This window comes from Taudactylus pleione, unplaced genomic scaffold (genome assembly GCF_031769625.1).
Source record: "Taudactylus pleione unplaced genomic scaffold, aTauple2 ptg000629l, whole genome shotgun sequence".
In the NCBI taxonomy this organism is placed as follows: domain Eukaryota; kingdom Metazoa; phylum Chordata; class Amphibia; order Anura; family Myobatrachidae; genus Taudactylus; species Taudactylus pleione.
The window spans coordinates 2798253-2816109 of NW_028285031.1; the positions used below are offsets into that span (position 1 = coordinate 2798253).

General features: G+C 47.5%; 1 protein-coding gene across 2 annotated transcripts in view; it reads right to left on the reverse strand.

Annotated features, from left to right (window-relative positions):
• The window catches only part of TBC1D9B (TBC1 domain family member 9B), an 81073-nt gene that overhangs the window by 36716 nt on the left and 26500 nt on the right, over positions 1-17857 (reverse strand). For both annotated transcript variants that reach the window (XM_088454756.1, XM_088454755.1), the window contains exons 9-14: positions 16222-16372; positions 9053-9267; positions 8670-8787; positions 7149-7434; positions 6416-6545; positions 5894-5992 (exon numbers count right to left, since the gene is read on the reverse strand). In XM_088454756.1, the coding sequence (XP_088310882.1) occupies positions 5894-5992; positions 6416-6545; positions 7149-7434; positions 8670-8787; positions 9053-9267; positions 16222-16372 (999 nt within the window). The remainder of the gene's footprint in view (positions 1-5893; positions 5993-6415; positions 6546-7148; positions 7435-8669; positions 8788-9052; positions 9268-16221; positions 16373-17857) is intronic.

The window sequence follows — 17857 nt, forward strand, 5'->3', positions numbered from 1 at the left end:
GTCAACATAAATCCATAGAGCCCGTACCACATCCAAGGAGGCCTCACCAGCTAAGAGGCATGGAGAATTTCCTCATTAATGTGGAAACTAGATACCACCTTAGGTAGAAAACCAGGGCAAGTGCAAAGCACTGCCCTATCTCTATGAAAAATCAGAAAGGGAGGGCGACATGAGAGAGCCCCCAAATCTGACACCCTTCTGGCTGAAGCAATGGCCAGGAGAAACACAGTCTTAGCTGTAAGCTATTTTAAATCCACTGAGCCCAGTGGTTCAAATGGCGGTCCCTGGAGAGCCCTCAGAACCACAGCTAAATCCCAAGGAACCACTGGTGGAACAAAGGGAGGCTGAATGCAAAGTACACCTTGCATAAAGGTGCGGACATCAGGAAGTGTAGCTGTCAGGACTGCGACTATTTCAGTACAAAAAGATAGATTACTTTTTCCAAAGTTTCTTTGTGGTCGTTGGAGGAGCTATCCTGCTTGCTGGCGTTCCTCACATACAGGGAATAGAGAGTTAAAGTGATCATCTGTTTCCAAGGTGTTGTCAGGTTGTGGGATTCCTAGATTGCTCATTATTTCAAACCTGATTCCATTTGGGTCACATGTTCTGAACTTCCTATTGATCACAGACCTCTAGTATAAAGCCTGTTACTAACTGTGTCTCAGTGTCTGTGCAACGTTACTTTCAGGCCTTTTTTGGACTCCTGCCAGATCCCTGCTGTTCCTGTGGGTTGCTGTAGACTTTGCTATATCTCCGCTCATGTTCCGGCTTAACTTCTGATGCCAGTTACCAGCCGCACTACAAAGCTCAGCATAGCCATTGCCTAAGTATTGCTTTCTGCTCCACTGCTGTGGTTTCACCTTTTGCTGCACTATTTACTTTGCCTGTTGCCTCTCACTCCCGTGGACATCGAACCCATCTTCGTTACAGTTGTCAACTGCACCGTTACAGTTATCATCACCGCATCGCGGGGCTCAACCCTGTTCCGGATTCTAGTTACACCACAGGGCTCAACCCTGTTTCGGAACCACACCGCTTCACAGGGCTCAACCCTGCTTCAACCATCATTGCATCACAGGGCTCAACCCTGCTCCGACCTCACCGTATTACAGGGCTCAACCCTGCTCCGATCTCATCGCATCACAGGGCTCAACCCTGCTCCGACCTCATCGCATCACAGGGCTCAACCCTGATTCAACTTTACAGTATCACAGGGCTCAACTCGTCAAAGACAGATGATCCAGGTCCGGGTAATGGCAAGGACCTTGAGACAACAGGTCCGGAAGTAGAGGCAACCGCATTGGAGTGTCTACGGAGGGACTCCGAAGATCTGAGTACCAGTGTTGTCTGGGCCACGCTGGAGCTATCAGCATGTGTGTGCTGCCTTCTTGCTTGAATTTGCAAAGCACTCGAGGAAGAAGAGAGAATGGAGGGAAGAGGTACGCAAACTGGAAGGTCCACCGGACCGACAGCGCGTCCACCCGAAGTGCCACTGAGTCTCTTGTTCTTGACCCGTACACAGGTAGCTTGTTGTTGTGTCGGGAGGCCATGAGGTCTATCTCTGGAAGGCCCCACTTGTTCACCAGTAGCTGAAACACCTGCTGATGAGGAGACCATTCTCCTGGATGCTCGTCTTGAAGGCTGAGAAAGTCTGCTTCTCAGTTGAGGACTCCTGGCATGAACATTGCTTGAGATGGCAGGGAGATTGCCTTCCACACAAGCTAGAATGCGGAACACCTTTGTCAGGGCCGCCTGACTGCAGGTTCCTCCTTGGCGGTATATGTAAGCCACCGTGGTGGCGTTGTCCGACTGCACCTGTACAGGTTTTCTGGGAAGGACATGTCTTGCTTGTTGGAGAGCTTTGAATACTGCCCGAAGTTCCAAGATGTTTATTGGAAGCGCAGATTCTGCTGGCGTCCGCCTTCCCTGGAAGAAGTGCGGACCCGTCACAGCTCCCCAGCCTCGGAGACTGGCGTCTGTTGTCAGAAGAACCCAGTCTGCAATCCAAAAGGGGCACCCCGTTCAGGTGAGCCCCGTTCAGGTGAGCAGTCTGCAACCACCAGGCCAGAGACAGACGCACCTCCGGATAAAGACACATGGTCTGTGTCTTTATCCGATGGGGCAACCCATTCCATCTGGAGAGGATCAACTTCTGCAGAGGTCTGGGCATACTCCACCATGTCGAACATCGACACCATGGATCCCAGTAACCTCATCGCCGAGTGAATAGACACCCGGCGACTCTGCAGGCAACTGCGTGCCTTTGCCTGAAATGCAGAGATCTTTTCCTCCGTCACAAAGATCCTCTGATGTTGGGAGTCCAACAGGGCTCCGAGATGGAGCATCCTTTGTGAGGGGACCAGGGAGAACTTTTTATCAGCCAGCCGTGAGTCTTCAACACAGAGACTGTTAGTTGCAGATGGCACTGAAGTATCTCTGGAGACCCTGCCAACAACAGGAGGTCGTCCAGATAGGGCAACAAGTGGACCCCCTGCATCCGCAGGTGGCCTGCCATAACTGCCATGACCTTGGTAAACACTCGAGGCGCCGTGGCCAGACCAAAGGGCAGTGCCTGAAACTGGAAATGTCTGTCGACCACTGCACACCTGAGGAAACGCTGGTGTGCTAAGACAATGGGGATATGCAGGTAGGCATCCTGAATATCTAGCGACACCATAAACTCCCCATGCTCCATCGTCAAAATGATGGAACGCAGGGTCTCCATCCTGAACCGAGGAATCCTCAAGGATTTGTTGAGGGATTTGAGGTTGAGGATGGGCCGGTAAGACCCTTTGGGTTTCTGTACCAGAAAGAGATTGGAGTAATACCCCGATCCCCTCTGGGACGACGGAACCGGCAAAATAACTCCAGCCTGGAGCATAGAGTGTAACACTTTCCGGAATTCCAGGGCCTTGTCTTGATTTGACTGAAGGCCCGTGGTGAAAAACCGTCTGGGAGGCCTCCGCCAGAAGGAGAGGGCGTACCCTCGAGAGACCACTTCTCCTACCCAAGTGTCCGTGGTGGTCAGACACCAGCACTGGGCGACCTGAAGAAGCAGGCCTCCCATTTTGGGGTCCCCCAAAGAGAGGCCCGTCCCATCAGGCTGAAGGCTTATCGTACGTCTTGGGAGTAAGACATCTTGTACTCCAAGCCTGCTTCTTTGGCTTGGCAGATTTCTTGGCCCCTGACTGTCTCGGAAAGGACTGTAATTTGGACTTACCCTGGTCCCTATAGGGTTGAAAGGACGAAGAACCCGATCCTGATGGGACTGTAGCCGATGGCAGACACGCAGACTTAGCTGCTGCCAGAGTGGCTACAAGTTTGTCCAGATCAGTGAAAAACAGGACCTGCCCATTAAAAGGAAAGCATTCCAATCCCTTTTTGGAATCTCCTTCCACTTTCCAAGAGCGCAACCATAGGGCGCGGCGAGCCGCCACTACTGCCGAGGAGATTCTGATAGTGAGGAGACCTATATCCAAGGCTGCCTCATTAATGTACATGGCTGAGTCTCTGAGATTTCCCACTAACTCCACCTGCTCAGCTAAAGAGTCAGTGTCCAGAGACGCCTCCAAGCTATCAGTCCAGCGATCCATGGCTCTGACCACCCAGCACACGGCCATAGACCTTCCAGCAAGGGAATAAATGGATTTCAGGCATATTTCCACCTTGCGATCCGTAGCATCATTTAAGGAGGACATGGAGGGCATGGGCAATGTAGCACTCCTCACCAGGCGTGTGACATGAGAATCCACTTGAGGGGGGGTTTCCCACTTAGAAAAATAATTATCCGCAAAAGGGTATGGAAAGGCCAAGCGTTTTTGAGGCTGGAACCGCTTACCCGGATTTTTCCACGCCTCCTCTAAATGATCCACTAACTGACCAGATAGAGGAAACACAGTGGTATTGCCCTTAATATCCTTAAAGAAGGCGTATTTGGATTTGGCCACGGGGGGGGGATCCTTATGGTTATTACCAAGGCCGCACGGACTGCCCGTATAAGGCCAGGTATATGGACTTTAGACTTTGACTCTGCCTCCTTAGTACGAAGGGGCTCTTGGTCTGAAAAGTAAAAAATCTCACCATCATCAGACGTCACGTTATCCTCATCAAACTGAACCGTCTGAGAGACTAATGGCCGCTTAGGAGGCCGTAATGATGACTCCCCCTGTAAAACGTCCGTCAGGTGTTGTACCGTATTGGACAATGAATTCACCCATGCAGGCTCCTGCGAGACCTGGGGGGGCGAAAGCGGGAGACACTGGGGTACCATCAACTGCCTTGGGAACCCCTGCATGGGTGATGAGACTACCAACTGCTGCGATAACCCCATCTGGGGAAATGCAGGGGGCATCGCCAGCTGGCCCACAAGGGTTGTAAGTGCCTTAGCAAAACAAGCCCAGGGCGGTTCCTGCACAGGGGCAGTAACTGAGATCGGGCGTGTTAGGAGGTAACATGCCCTACATAATCCCTCAGTGTTCCCATCACCCTCCGCTAATGGTATATTACATGTGGTACACTTTAGCTGAAGAGGATATTCTCGTTCACTCTCAGACATGATGAGTGTAAATGGAGAGTATGTGACTCCCCTGACAGAAAAATACTTTTACTATGAGGCAATGAACAACCTGCAACACCGCACCGCAAGGACTTTAGCAGAGGAAGAACAAGGACAGGAAAATGGCTGACAGTCAGAAGTGAAAGTACAGGCAGACAGCGCTAGCATTAAGTCACATACAATGCAGAAATAAATCCCTGCACTACCAGCACTATGATTAACTACACAGACACAGAGCCTGGTAGGAAACAGTGCTGCATACTCTGACCTTAACGGAGGAGTGGAATGCGGGGGGACCCGGACCGCGATGCCACCTGTATCAAGCGGGCCCAGGGGGAGGAGCACTGACACAGCCTGCCAGACCGCTATAGAAAGGTACTGTGCAGCGGGGGAGGCGCCGGCTGTGAGACAGAGAAGGCGCGCTCCCCTGCCATGCAATTAACCCCTGGAACACTGGAGCTTTACCGCTCTGCTGCAGCCCACTGTCCCTGGTGGTCTAGTGGAAGCACAGGTTAATACCTGGCTCCACACGCAGCCTGTCCCCAGGGAGCCTCCTGCCTGAGGACCGAGGACTGTGTATCGGCGTGTACCCTCCGTGGGACCCTGCCGCTTACCTGACCCCTTGAATCCGGCCACAGTCCGGGTAATCCGGGGTCACCGCTAGCTGTGACCCCAGACACCCACCAGCATGCCCGGATCAGTACCGGCGTTCTGGTCCGATGGGGTGGAGGAGCGACAGCATCGACGTCAGTACTGACTGTCTATGCTGTACAGCTTGTTGCAACAATCGCTGTCTTTAACTTCAGGTGCTGGGAACAGCCCCCCTCTGAAAATGGTGACCCGACTCCGAGCCGGGCACCGACAAAACTGATTTGCCTTGGCTCGGGGGGCGGGGTATAGGAGAGGGACCCCAGTGCATCCTGGGAGGCTGGAAAAAATTAACTCTGTGGTGCCCGATGACTACCGCCATCGCCTATACCCCAAGGTATCCTGTGGATACCCTATGGACCCTGATGTAGAAAAGGTTATTAACAAAATATTGCAATGTGGTACAGCTGTTAAACATTGCAGCAGAAAGATAGTTTGGACACTGTCTAATTTAAAACGGCTTTGCACCTTAAATAATTAATTTTTTACTAAATAATCTCCTTTACCAATAATAGTACTTTGGTCGGGGCTCCTTCCCCTGGAAACCCCACCATTTGCTGAATTTAGCGGGACCCCAGCCCTTATACATATAGCTCTGATTGATTTTTAAAGTGGAAATCTTTTAAATATTTTTTTTTTCTGTCCACACTGTCAGGCTATTTTCAGCCAGGTACATCCATTTTCTCTTACCACGCTCCTCTTTGCCGAATCCTCCAAGGACTGTATCACCTTGAGCCTCTGCTTAAACCGCATCTGCTCAATTTCGTCTGCTCTCAGGCTGCTGAATTTCTAGTAAGAGCAGAGAGGTCAGTTCAGATACTGTCCACAGTATTCAGAAGGACATCCAAGGTATCACACAGGGAACACAACACCTGCGCCCACTGTATAAAGCCAACAGTGGAACGTAAAAAACAATCTGGGTCAATCCATGTCAAGTGGACCAGGGGTCCCTAACTGACCATCACCAATCTTGGTAAAATGTTACATGAAGGCCGGCATGTAAGTCAGACTAACTTTGGGAAAATTTTTGTTTACAAAATGCAATAGTAGCTAAACTATGGCCCTAAAAGTGCAGGTGAGTACAACTGTCACTGACTCCGCAGCGCACAGACAGCCGGTGGGGACGATCTCCAAAATTGGTTGACTCGATATGGAATGACCCATCCTGATGAAAGACTGGCTTTAAATGCTGTGTTATTTAATGAACATTACCTCATAGGACGCCTTGATGAGGTAAAAAATATCAACCTCCACTGGAGGTTCATCGCCACTAGTGAGAAGGGCGTGCAGGTGTGGGATCGGAGGGGACACACTCTGCTTGTTCAATACATTGTCCAGGTATCTACAAAGATAGAGCAAGACCTGAGATATGACCACATAGGTGCCTGCACAGTCCTAAGCCCAACACCAACCTGCTGTATCTTCCTTTGGAGAAAGGCTTTGGCTCCTTACATATCACACCAATTTGTACTTACTGCATTTCACAGTTTTTTCAGGTGTTTTTATCCCCCATCTCCATGCATGTGATTAGCCACCTCCCAGGAATGCCCTCATATTTCCAATACATTTCTGAGACGCCTCAATGGCAACTGCGATTGTGCGTACAGACCGCAGGGGGTGTATGAGTTTTTATGGATTTTCGTGCACGCACAGTAGCACAAAGATCACTAATCTCCATGAGCACCGGCACTGCGGGCAGCTCAGAATCAGGCTGCCAGATTCCATGCAATTGTACTAAGTGCCCATAAAGATACCAGCTGCCAAACACCAGAGCCTAGAACCACAGACATACGTAAAACCCCATAGCAAGGAGCTGCGTATTAAGGCATTAGATTGCTGTGGACGTATGTCAGTTAAGGCTTCAGGAATGCTGTACAATATTTAATTACATAACCATGTACATTACGATGTAACCAAACATAGTACATTACATTGTAATCTGTACCTTCCAAGTACAGTCATGGCTTCCCCTTCATCACTGGAGTTTAACAGGCTTTCCATGTTGGCCTCTAGGACAGCCAAGGACAACTGAAGAATCAATTTGATGCCCTCATAGAAGAAGCAGTCTACCACCACCACCGCACTCTCAAAGGGCATGACGCTGAGGAACAGGGTGAGGAACCAGGAGAGGGAGATGGTGGAGATCACGCCCAGTTCTTGCATCTTCTCAGAAAGCTCAGCCAGATATTCACGGGTCAGATCCTCAAACACACCCTGGTCCACCAGGGCTCCTGGACACCCAAGAGACAAGTTATTAGCAACTAGGGACATTATGTAAATAACATTTGATTATTTTTAAAGGAGTTTATCATGCGTTATGTAAACAACACAACTAAATTATACACACATTACCTATAGCACACTACACACTGATAGATTGATGCTGCTCCCCCCTCCCCAATGCCAGTTAATGCAGCAAATAGTTAAAACAAGATTGTTGTGCTTATTTTTAAATCACTTTCTCATGTATCTCACAAGACAAAAAGTATAGACCCTGCCACCAGGAGGCTGGACTTTATAAGAACATCTAACCCCTTCTCCTGCTGGCCATACCCTCCTCTTAGCATAGAGCTTGTTCTTGTTCTGTAACAGACACTTGTCTCAGGATGCCTGAAATGTAACCTCAGGGCACTGAGAGAGCTGCAGTAAATCTGTACAAGAGGCCAGTGCTGGTGGCCATTCAGCTGCACTGACAACCGTTCAATACCCTCATTTAAGGGAAGGTCATCATTTGGGTTAACCATCGATGGCAACATAAGTGATTAACGTTGATGCCATGAAACCATTGCCAGAGAACCATCGATTATTAGCACCCATCAATGGCCATCCCTGCTGGGAAGCATGGGGTACTGTGAGCCAATCAGATTCTGGGGCAACACGGGAGGTGGGGAGAAGGGAGGGCTCACACAGGAGGGCATACTCAGACAGAGAAACTGCACCCTGCCATCCATACAAAACAGTGAAGGAAATGCATGATTTTAAGACGCTACAAGTTGGCGACTCACTTGCTTGTAAATCGGATGCGGCATTAGCATATAGATGCAGCCACGCCCACCTCTGAATCAGACCCTATAGGTTTAGGGCTGGTGGTGGGGAGTTAATTCTGAACCACTAGGGTTCTTGGAATCGGATCCCCTCAGTTCTAGTACTATGGGAGAAGGGCTTATTGTGGAAATATCGAGGGACATCTGAATGTGCTGTAACCCATGGCAATCAGATTCCCTCATTCTGGTAAAGTTGGAAAATTAAAGCAAACATCTGATTGGTATCAATGAGTTACAGCACGTTTTAGTCTTTGCACTAATTGAGTTAGATGCCCCAACATAATGAGCTCCGCAGCCTCATCTTATTAGCAACATAGGTGATCAATACTCAGCATAATATACACAAAAGGTTAGGAGAGAAAAGGGAAATACAAATATGTAGAAAAGTGTGAAGGAGCTTGTGTGGATCTCTGCTGACTTACCCACTACCCGGGTGTTGTAATAATCTGGCAGCATCCGCTCACACAGCGAGACCAGCAGCCAGAATGCCTCTTCCTCATTGCAGTAAAGCAGGAGCACAGAGGTCACTATATTCATGGCCTACATAAGGAGAACAATGGTCATGATTGTAGAACTGTAAATGAAAACATAACTGTGCCATAAAGTACATTACTGTGCTGTGCACACAATACTAAATAGCAGATTATGTTGTACTGGAAGTGAGAGTTGGAAGTTAATACCTATAGACAACCTAATTAAGTAATAATGTCACGTAGCTTAGAAAGTGCTCGGTGTAAGTCCATACAGCAAATCTCACGGCCGATGTACGTACTCTGGGGCGCTACATAGGATATTACAATGCTACCTGGCAGTATCCAATGTTGGGGTTCCGGAAAGCATAGGCTGTGAGTACGCGGCGCAGGGCCGCTATGCCTAGCTCATTCTGGAAAGCGGGGTGTTCCGGCATGGAACGGTGCAGGTCGCGTTCTATCTCGTCTGTCGCAAGGTTGCATTTTCCTGTGGACTTCTCCACAAGGTCGGTGTAGTAGCCGGGGTGTGTCGCCATCTCATTTGATGCTCCTAAAGAAACAAAGCGCTTTTTAAAAAATTAAATAGATATTTAGTGTAAATATTGGGAGGTAGAAGAATTATCTATTCATTTCTTGATTCTCTTCATGACAGGAGACTCTAAGGGGTTAATTCTGGGGCGAGCTGAAAGCTAGACAGGAAACAAACACTTGCGCTCCTCCCTTCCTGTGTTGTCCTCATAAAACTTCCCCAACATAAAACAACTAAATAAATGCACCACCACTTATTATTAATACTAATACTACAAGGGAATTAAATGAACAGATAATAATCCTCCCATCTTCCTTAAAGCCAGCAAACACTTATGGGTCTGTACCAGACCCAGTTAGGAGTTTACTCACTCCTAGGTCGGGGTAACTACAGCCTGCAGTACTTTTCTGACAAACTCTGATTTGGGAATGTTGTTAGATTGGTCAACATATATCATGTTTACATGATGAACGGTCGACAAACCGTCACTGGTGGTCTAGTGGGGTCTTGCCTTCTCCCGGCGGCAGCAGTGGCTCCAGCATCTTCTTACAGGTCCTGGTGGCGAAATCTCAGCAGTGGTGTTCCGGTGAGATCTCTACCTCCAATCCCTACCCCGAAAGACTCCCCCCTAGTGTCTTACTCTAAACACTCCTTCCTTAATCACGCCTACCCCCCAGCCTAACCCTAACCTCCCCCATCTGCAGCCTAACCCTCCCGGTGGAACCTATCGGCATCCTCAGAATGTCAACATTTGACATAGCAACACTGCAATGTGAGGATGTTGACATTCTGTTACTGTTGACCATCTGACCGGATACCCTGCTGAGGCGGTTATATCAAATCTGTAATGTTTGGAAAGACGTGTGGGGGGGAAGGATTCCATCGTATATGGTTCTCCAGTCGTGGCTTGTGTTTTCTCTGCCCATAACATGGCTATGACGGCAGTGAAATGGGCGCTTAGAATGCGTGGGGCTTTCTCCCAATTAACTCTGTATGCCAACAATCTCAGACACCATGCCAAGGTATTACATATTTGCACTTTTCCAACTCTCATTCTGTCCAAAGAGAGCTTGTAGGATTACGACAAGAGAAGGGAAGAATTATAGCAAATTATTTTTATTAGAAAATAGTAGCAGATTATTACAGAAAGAGAACCATTTCAAAAATCGATATTACAAAGTGAACCTGCAAAATGAGGTTTCGATTAGATCCAAAAAATTATAAAAAATTTCCTAATCAGCATATAAAGAACCTCTATAATCAAAATAATAATAAAAAAAAAAAAACAGTTAGGGAAGAGACAAAACAATGAGGGGTGGAGGGGGGAGAGAGAGAATTGCTGCATATTTAGACTATAGATCAAAAACAAAGCCACGAGAAGTTTAATATTAATATATATTAATATATATATCAGCTCCACTGGGTCACATAGGGTCCAGGCAGGGAAATAGGCATACCTTACACGAGTGTAGGTCGGCTAGAGAGAATGGATTTATAAGATACAGAATCCTTAAAATCCATCCAGCGAGACCAGGTATCCCTAAAGGATTCATAGTCGCCATCTGCGGAAGTTATCAAATCGTCCATCTCCATATATAAATCTATTCTTGTGAACCAGTCAGTCACCACGGGAGGAGAGGAGGAGCGCCATCTCATTGGGATAACAACCTTTGCTGCGTTATTCAAATTACATAATAGAGACCTTTTGTACCTCGAGAGGGTCCCGGACGACAGATGGAATAACCAAAACAGGGGATCTATGGGAACCGGTTCACCCAGAATTATGGCCGAAAGGCGAAATAACTTCCGACCAATAGGGCTGAAGGAGTAGGCATTACCACCAGATATGAAAAGGGTTACCCGGGGCATTTAAGCAGCACCAACATATATTGGGCACCCCAAACCCCATTTTAGAAAGAGTATCTGGGCATCTGTACCATCTCGAGATGAGCTTGTACTGAGTCTCAACAACGGAGGTACTCTTGGAGCAAGCGTGTGCTAGTGCAAATATCTTTCTCCATTGAATTTCATCCAGATTGGAACCAAGATCACGGTTCCACCGCTCAGTAAAGCTGGGGAGGGAAATGCCAGCATCTGAGGAAAGAGAGCTATAGAGCAATGAAATAGTATGGGTGGGGGGAGTGGGACTTACGCATAGCTGTTCAAAAGGAGTATAAACCCTATTCAAGTTCTGGGGTGTCCCCAAGGAGTGTACGAAATAACGAACCTGGAAATAACGCCAATACTCATTAGCCTGCAGCCTCCATCTCTCACATACCTCTGCAAAAGATAGCACATCATCATTGCTAACCAAATGCCCAACCCTGAAAAGACCTGCCCGCAACCAAGAATGGAAGTTAATGGAAGTTAATATGGATTAGGAGCGGACACCGATGGGGATCTCCTCATGGACTTCCAATAGGACAGCGTGGGCCAATTGTGGGGTGCGCGAGATTGGGGAGAGCAGGAAGCCATGGAGCTATCGACAAGGGAATCTCAAGTGCTTGTTGTTCTATGCATATCCATTATTTAGGGGAGTCAGATCTAGTCCATTCTAAAATGCGGTGTAGGAGGCATGCTTGATGGTATCTTTTAATATTTGGAAGGGAAATGCCACCTCTATCCTTGTGCCGGGACATAAGATCCAACCTCAAACGGGGTCTATTTCCCTTCCAAATGAAGTCTCTAATTAGAGTTTGGACATCTAGTATCCACTTAGCTGACAATTTGATTGGGAGAGTCTGTAGGAGGTATAGGATCCTAGGTAAGAAGTTCATCTTTAACACGCCTAATCTTCCAAACCACGAAAAAGATTTCGTCTTCCACAGCTGCAAATCCGAGCGGAGTTTGGCCAGTAGAGGGACAAAATTAGATTCAAATAGGTGGGTAAGGTTTCTAGTTAAAGAAACCCCAAGATATTTTAAATGGGTGGTATGCCAAGCAAAGGGGAATGATGATTTGAGACCAGCTACCATCTGGGAGGGACCAGTAATGTTTAATGCAACAGATTTTGAGTAGTTGATTTTAAAGTTAGAAAGGTCCCCAAAGGACTTAAACTCTTCTACTAAATTCGGAAGGGAAATTATAGGGTTCGTGATTGTGGCCAATAAGTCGTCAGCAAATAAAGCTAGTTTATATTCCTCCCTGCCCACCTTGACACCTGATATGTCAGGGTTTAGGCGAATGGAACGTGCCAGGGCCTCCATACAAAGGACAAAAATCATAAGAGATAATGGGCAGCCCTGTCTAGTTCCATTTGTTATGGGGAAAGAATTTGAAAGGGATCCATTAATTCTAATTCTCGCAGATGGAGACCTACATAAGGCAAGGATACGTTGAAGGCAAACAGGTGCCAGGCCCAATTGTCTCAAAACTCCTGTCATAAAGTCCCAATCGACGCGATCGAACGCCTTCTCGGCGTCGGTAGAAAACAGAATAGCTGGGGTATCAGTCAAGGAAATATGGTGGATAAGGGCTATAAGCTTGGAGGTGTTATCTCTGGCCTCACATCCCGGGACAAACCCCACCTGATCACTATGAATGAGGGAAGGCAGGGAGTGTTTTAGTCTGTTTGCGAGAAGCTTTGCGAATAGTTTGACATCGACGTTCAGAAGGGAAATTGGACGATAACTGGGACAGAGAGAAGGGTCCTTACCCTCTTTAGGGATTACTGTAATATGGGCTTCCATAGATTGTTTAGAAAAGGGTGAGGTATCGGAGATATTGTTAAAAGCTTTCAGGAGCAGGGGGGCTAGTTTGTCCCGGAAGGCCTTATAGTAATTAATGGTAAAGCCATCAGGGTCAGGGCTCTTACCAGAAGGGGTAGACTTGATGACTTCCTCCAATTCCTGTAAGGAGAAGGGTGTTTCTAATTCATCTCTGACCAAGGTGTCAAGTTTGGAAAAACTGGTAAATTATAAAGCGAAGAATAATACGAACAGAAGGCTTCCGCAATTGAAGTGGTTTCATGAAGGGTCTGCCCCCCTCTATCCTTAACAGAAGAGATAAAAGAGCGCACCCTTTGGGTTCTGAGAGCACGTGCCAACATTTTCCCGAGAAGGGAAGAATTAATTTCTGGTGGATATGAAAATATAGGCCAAATGTGCATGCATAGGCCCTGGCACAATACAGCGTGTAGTCTTCCAATCCTTCTTGAAGATGTAACTGCCACTAGGAATAGTGCTGTGACCAGATGGGCTTACTGTGTCAGCTGGTATACCATGGGGGTCACTCTTCCTGAGAAATTTTAGTTTGCCACTCCCGGGGTATAGGGATTCCCTCTCACCATCAGTAACCACTTGTTAGTGGCTTCTCCTATTGCATCATAAGAGATTAAGTTGCTGGAATCTCCAGGCTGCCATGCCGACACCTGGTCTGCCACTCGGCCCAACCCGATACTGCCTGACATATTTTTTGCCTGCTTTTGTAGACCTTGCTTCTCTGAAACTTAGCCTAGAGTTGGCTTGCTTGTAGCTTCACCTGCTACTTCTATCCTGTTGCAGCAAGTAGGATGTCAGCATACAAGGATGCCTCACAGAGATGTCCTATTCCTCACAGCCATCAATAGCAAAATGCGACTGATATCTTCCTGCATGCCCATCTCAAGGTTGTTTTCTCAAAATCTGAAGACTCATGCTCCAGAAGCTAGGACAATGGCTGGCTTCAGTACTGCCCCAGGGTACATTCTCAAGAGCGCTCTATTTTTCTGTCCATCGGAGAAGGATCCCCACCCTTCAGACGGGATAGCTATCCTTTGGAGATACCCAATATTGCAGATTCAATCTTTGTAACCGTATTGCAATATATGGAATCTTAAATCTTTAAAAAGGTGGCATTGTCTTTCATTACATAAAATATTCAATCCGGTTCACAATGTTTGTATTAAAAGACCTTTTATTATCTGACCTAACCCCTAGCTTAGCCAATCCCCAGCTCTGAACAGTAATGGGGAACTCCTATAGAAAACATCCCCATGTGTATCTTCCAGATCTATACTGAATGGGATCAGTGACGTGTGGTGAGGTCAAGGGTTGGGGAGGCCAGTTTTTATATCAAAACTCTGGAGCATGACAGGGAGTATGACAGGGGAGGCTCTGCCTCCCCTGCCTGCACGTCCCTGAATGGGATCTTGATTGTGTTAATCATGATAGATTCTATACATTTTCCCTAATGACAAATTGTCCTCTACTGATTTTTTAATCCAACCAATAGAATCTGCGTACTGTTTCAGTGGCTAGGACTCTTTTCCTGTTTGCAATGATCACAGATAACGTCCTACAGATATATGTCCTTCTTTGTCTATCCTCCCTGCATTACGAGTCATGTAACACAGAGCGCATGAGAATCGCTGGCTTCCGCGCGACTCAGCTAGCGCTGGGCGTCTTTTTTGCCACAAATGCGTCTTATTAGCAATATGATGCGACTAGGACTCACAAGCAGACTTTGCTGATTAATATGATATGCAGCATGTTTATGTTCTGGTTTCTAAAAGGGAGCATCCCAATTCCTGGCAGATTCTGAGCTTAAAACCTAATGACTGTTGCATTAAAACCACTGTGGTGATCTGCTGCAATACCGGCTGCAGATGACAGGTGGCAGTGCACTAATATCATCTTACAGAACCAGAGCACCCTGGATGATGTAATACTTCTATATAGAACTTACAGCACAATCAGCAATTCTGCTAAAGGTGAACACAACCAGGGCTAAGGGACCACACCTGTATACAGCCTCCATAAAGCCACCATGTGCAAACATTGGATCTTGTTGGTGCTTCAAAAACATTTTTTGGTGTCTGCGGTTCATGGACGTCACCTTCCTCATATACAATTCTACCATCTGTAACCCAGCGACTTCAGCTTTCTCTACACTACCCGTCCTCTCAGGACTAAGAGGCTTGGATGAATGTGGAGTGTCTCTGAAAGCTCACCCAGCCACGTCAGCAGCTCTCCATGTCACAATAGGTTAGAACTGTGGGCCTGATTCAGAGCCGGATGCTCTGACAGAGCGCTCGCTCTGAATCAGGGCCGGCCTTCTGCTATAGACCACCCACAGCTATAGCGAGCGGCCAGGAAGATTGTCGCGATGGTCAAGACCATCATGACCATCGTGCTTGCGACGAGACCCTTGTTGTAGGGTCTCGTTGCCACAAGCCCTAGAGTGCTTTCGGCTCTAACAGAGCCGAAAGCACTCCCACTGACATCACTTGTGATGTCAGTGGGGCCGGCCCCAGACGGTAGGCGTTCCCATGGGCAGCCACGCCCCCGGCCCGCCCACCAAAGGGGGCGTGCTGTCACTCAACATCGACAGCACGCCCCCTTTGATACGAGACCCGGAGCGAGCGACGGTTTGCCCGTCGCTATCCGGGTCTCGCGCATGCGCACGACGGAGCCGGCCCCGTCGTGCGCATGCGCACTAGGCCACCATCGACCCGCTCGCGAGCGGGTCTGAATCAGGCCCTATGTTTCAAACAGCACGGCAGCCTATTTCTATAAAAGCTAGGTGTTCATGACATTAAAGCTTTAGTGCACCAATAGATTCCGTGACACACTGCTCTGTTCATGATGACATCCTAGTGACAGCTGTCAGCTACCTGCAGTATGGTAAAGCATGGGGGAGTGAGCACTCACCTGCAGTTTTGAACCAACCCTTGGATCACACACAGCTTCCCCAGGCAGCCAATCACCTAAACCACCATTCAGTACTCAGAGCCTCCATAGGGAACCTATGGGGATCCCTGGATAGAACTTTGAAGGTTCAAATAAGCTAAAAAGACCACGCTACAAAAACACCTGCCGATCTTCAGCTAAACAGGAAATAAAGACCCTGACACAGGTAACAGCTTATGTACTTCCAGTGCAAATGTCTCTTTCTTTGCTTAGCTGTCAGTTGACCAAAGGATTAATGTATGCTCATATACACCATTCCTCATGCATTCATACCTAGTGATACAAGTACTGAAGGAATCTGTCTTACCTGAGAACAAGAGCCAAAGCTCTCCTCGTAAATTCTCCGGAATTCCTTTCAGCACCAGTTCCCGGGTCTTTGAAGTTCGGTACATACACATCCCGCGACCATACTCAAAAAAATGGATGTTCCAAGACTCCTCTTTCATTTTCTCCTTGGCCTAGAGAAGAAAAAAAAGGTTATCTACTAACTCTGCATAATGCACAACACTGCAAAGGGTAATTGTTTTTCAACACACCCCCCTTTTTTTTTTTTTTTTTTTAACTTTACTGAAAACAGACTGAATGTTTGTTGCTGACTTTTATAGATATTTGTACACTTCATGATTGTCTTTCCATCCTTCAACGGAGGGAAATGAACATAAACCAATAATATTACAGAGATCAGTATTTGCAGTAGATACTCATCTTTGAAGAGCTCTGTATATTTATCCCACATATTCATTATTTTCCTAAATTACATTTTATATATATCAGGTTTCCAGCGTCACAGCTAGATAAGAGACAAACAGTCAAACTGAACATTTTAAAAAGAAGAAAAAATAACCGACTGCGAGTAGATTGTGGTAAGATTAGCTAAATATATAGGAATGGTCAGGGCCGTAACTAAGGGTGTGCACAAGCTGTGCGGACGCACAGAGCACAGCACTCTGTGGGCGGCACCGCCGCTCACTCACAGCTCCTGCATCTGGCTAGCAGGGTGTCTGTAACAGCACCCTGCTGCCAGAATCTCTGCAGCGGTGCCATCTGGAGCGCGCTTAGGACGCTCCAGACGGTTACAACGCTGCCCTTACAGCACCCTGGAGCATCCTGAGGATGCTTCAGGCATTGCTGTAATCACCCGCTCCCTCTACATGATGTCATACGGAGGGGGCGTGGCCTTGCCAGGCTCAGGGAACGCTGGCTATGGCACTGGGAATGGTTGAATGCTAGAGAGTAATGGTGGGTACACACTACACGATATGCTCCCTGAGCGATATCGTGTAGTGTTGTCCCCGGCAGGCTGTGCTCAATGTCGTTCATGACATTGAGCACAGCCGCTGAACGATATCATTAACGATATCGTTCAGCGCCTGGCTCTCTCCCCAATTCCCTGACATGCAGCAATCTGACGAGATCGTCAGGTTGGCCTGCATGTCAGCAGGATGATGACGAACGATCCGTGGGAACGCGCGTCGTCCTCATCGTTCATCTTTTTGGTGTTAAAAATGGACGATAAAGTGGACGACTGAACGATATCGTTATCGTTCAGTCGTCCACTTTATCGCACAGTGTGTACGCACCATAATGGTCTACTTATAGAATGTTTTCCACTTTATATTTACACCTATCACTGCCTGTTTTATAATGTGTAGGTCCCCCTCATGCCACCAAAACAGCTCTGACCCGTCGAGGCGTGGACCTCTGAAGACGTTAGCATAAGATCCTTTAGGTCCTGTAAGTTGTAAGGTGGGGACTCCATGGCTCCGACTTGTATTTCCAGCACATCCCACAGATGCCCGATCAGATTGAGATCTGGAGAATTTGGAGGCCAAGTCATCACCTTAAACTCTCTGTTATGTTCCTAAAACCATTCCTAAACAAGTTTTGCATTGTGGCAGGGCACATTATCCTGCTGAAAGAGGCTATTGTGTGGTGGCCTCTTT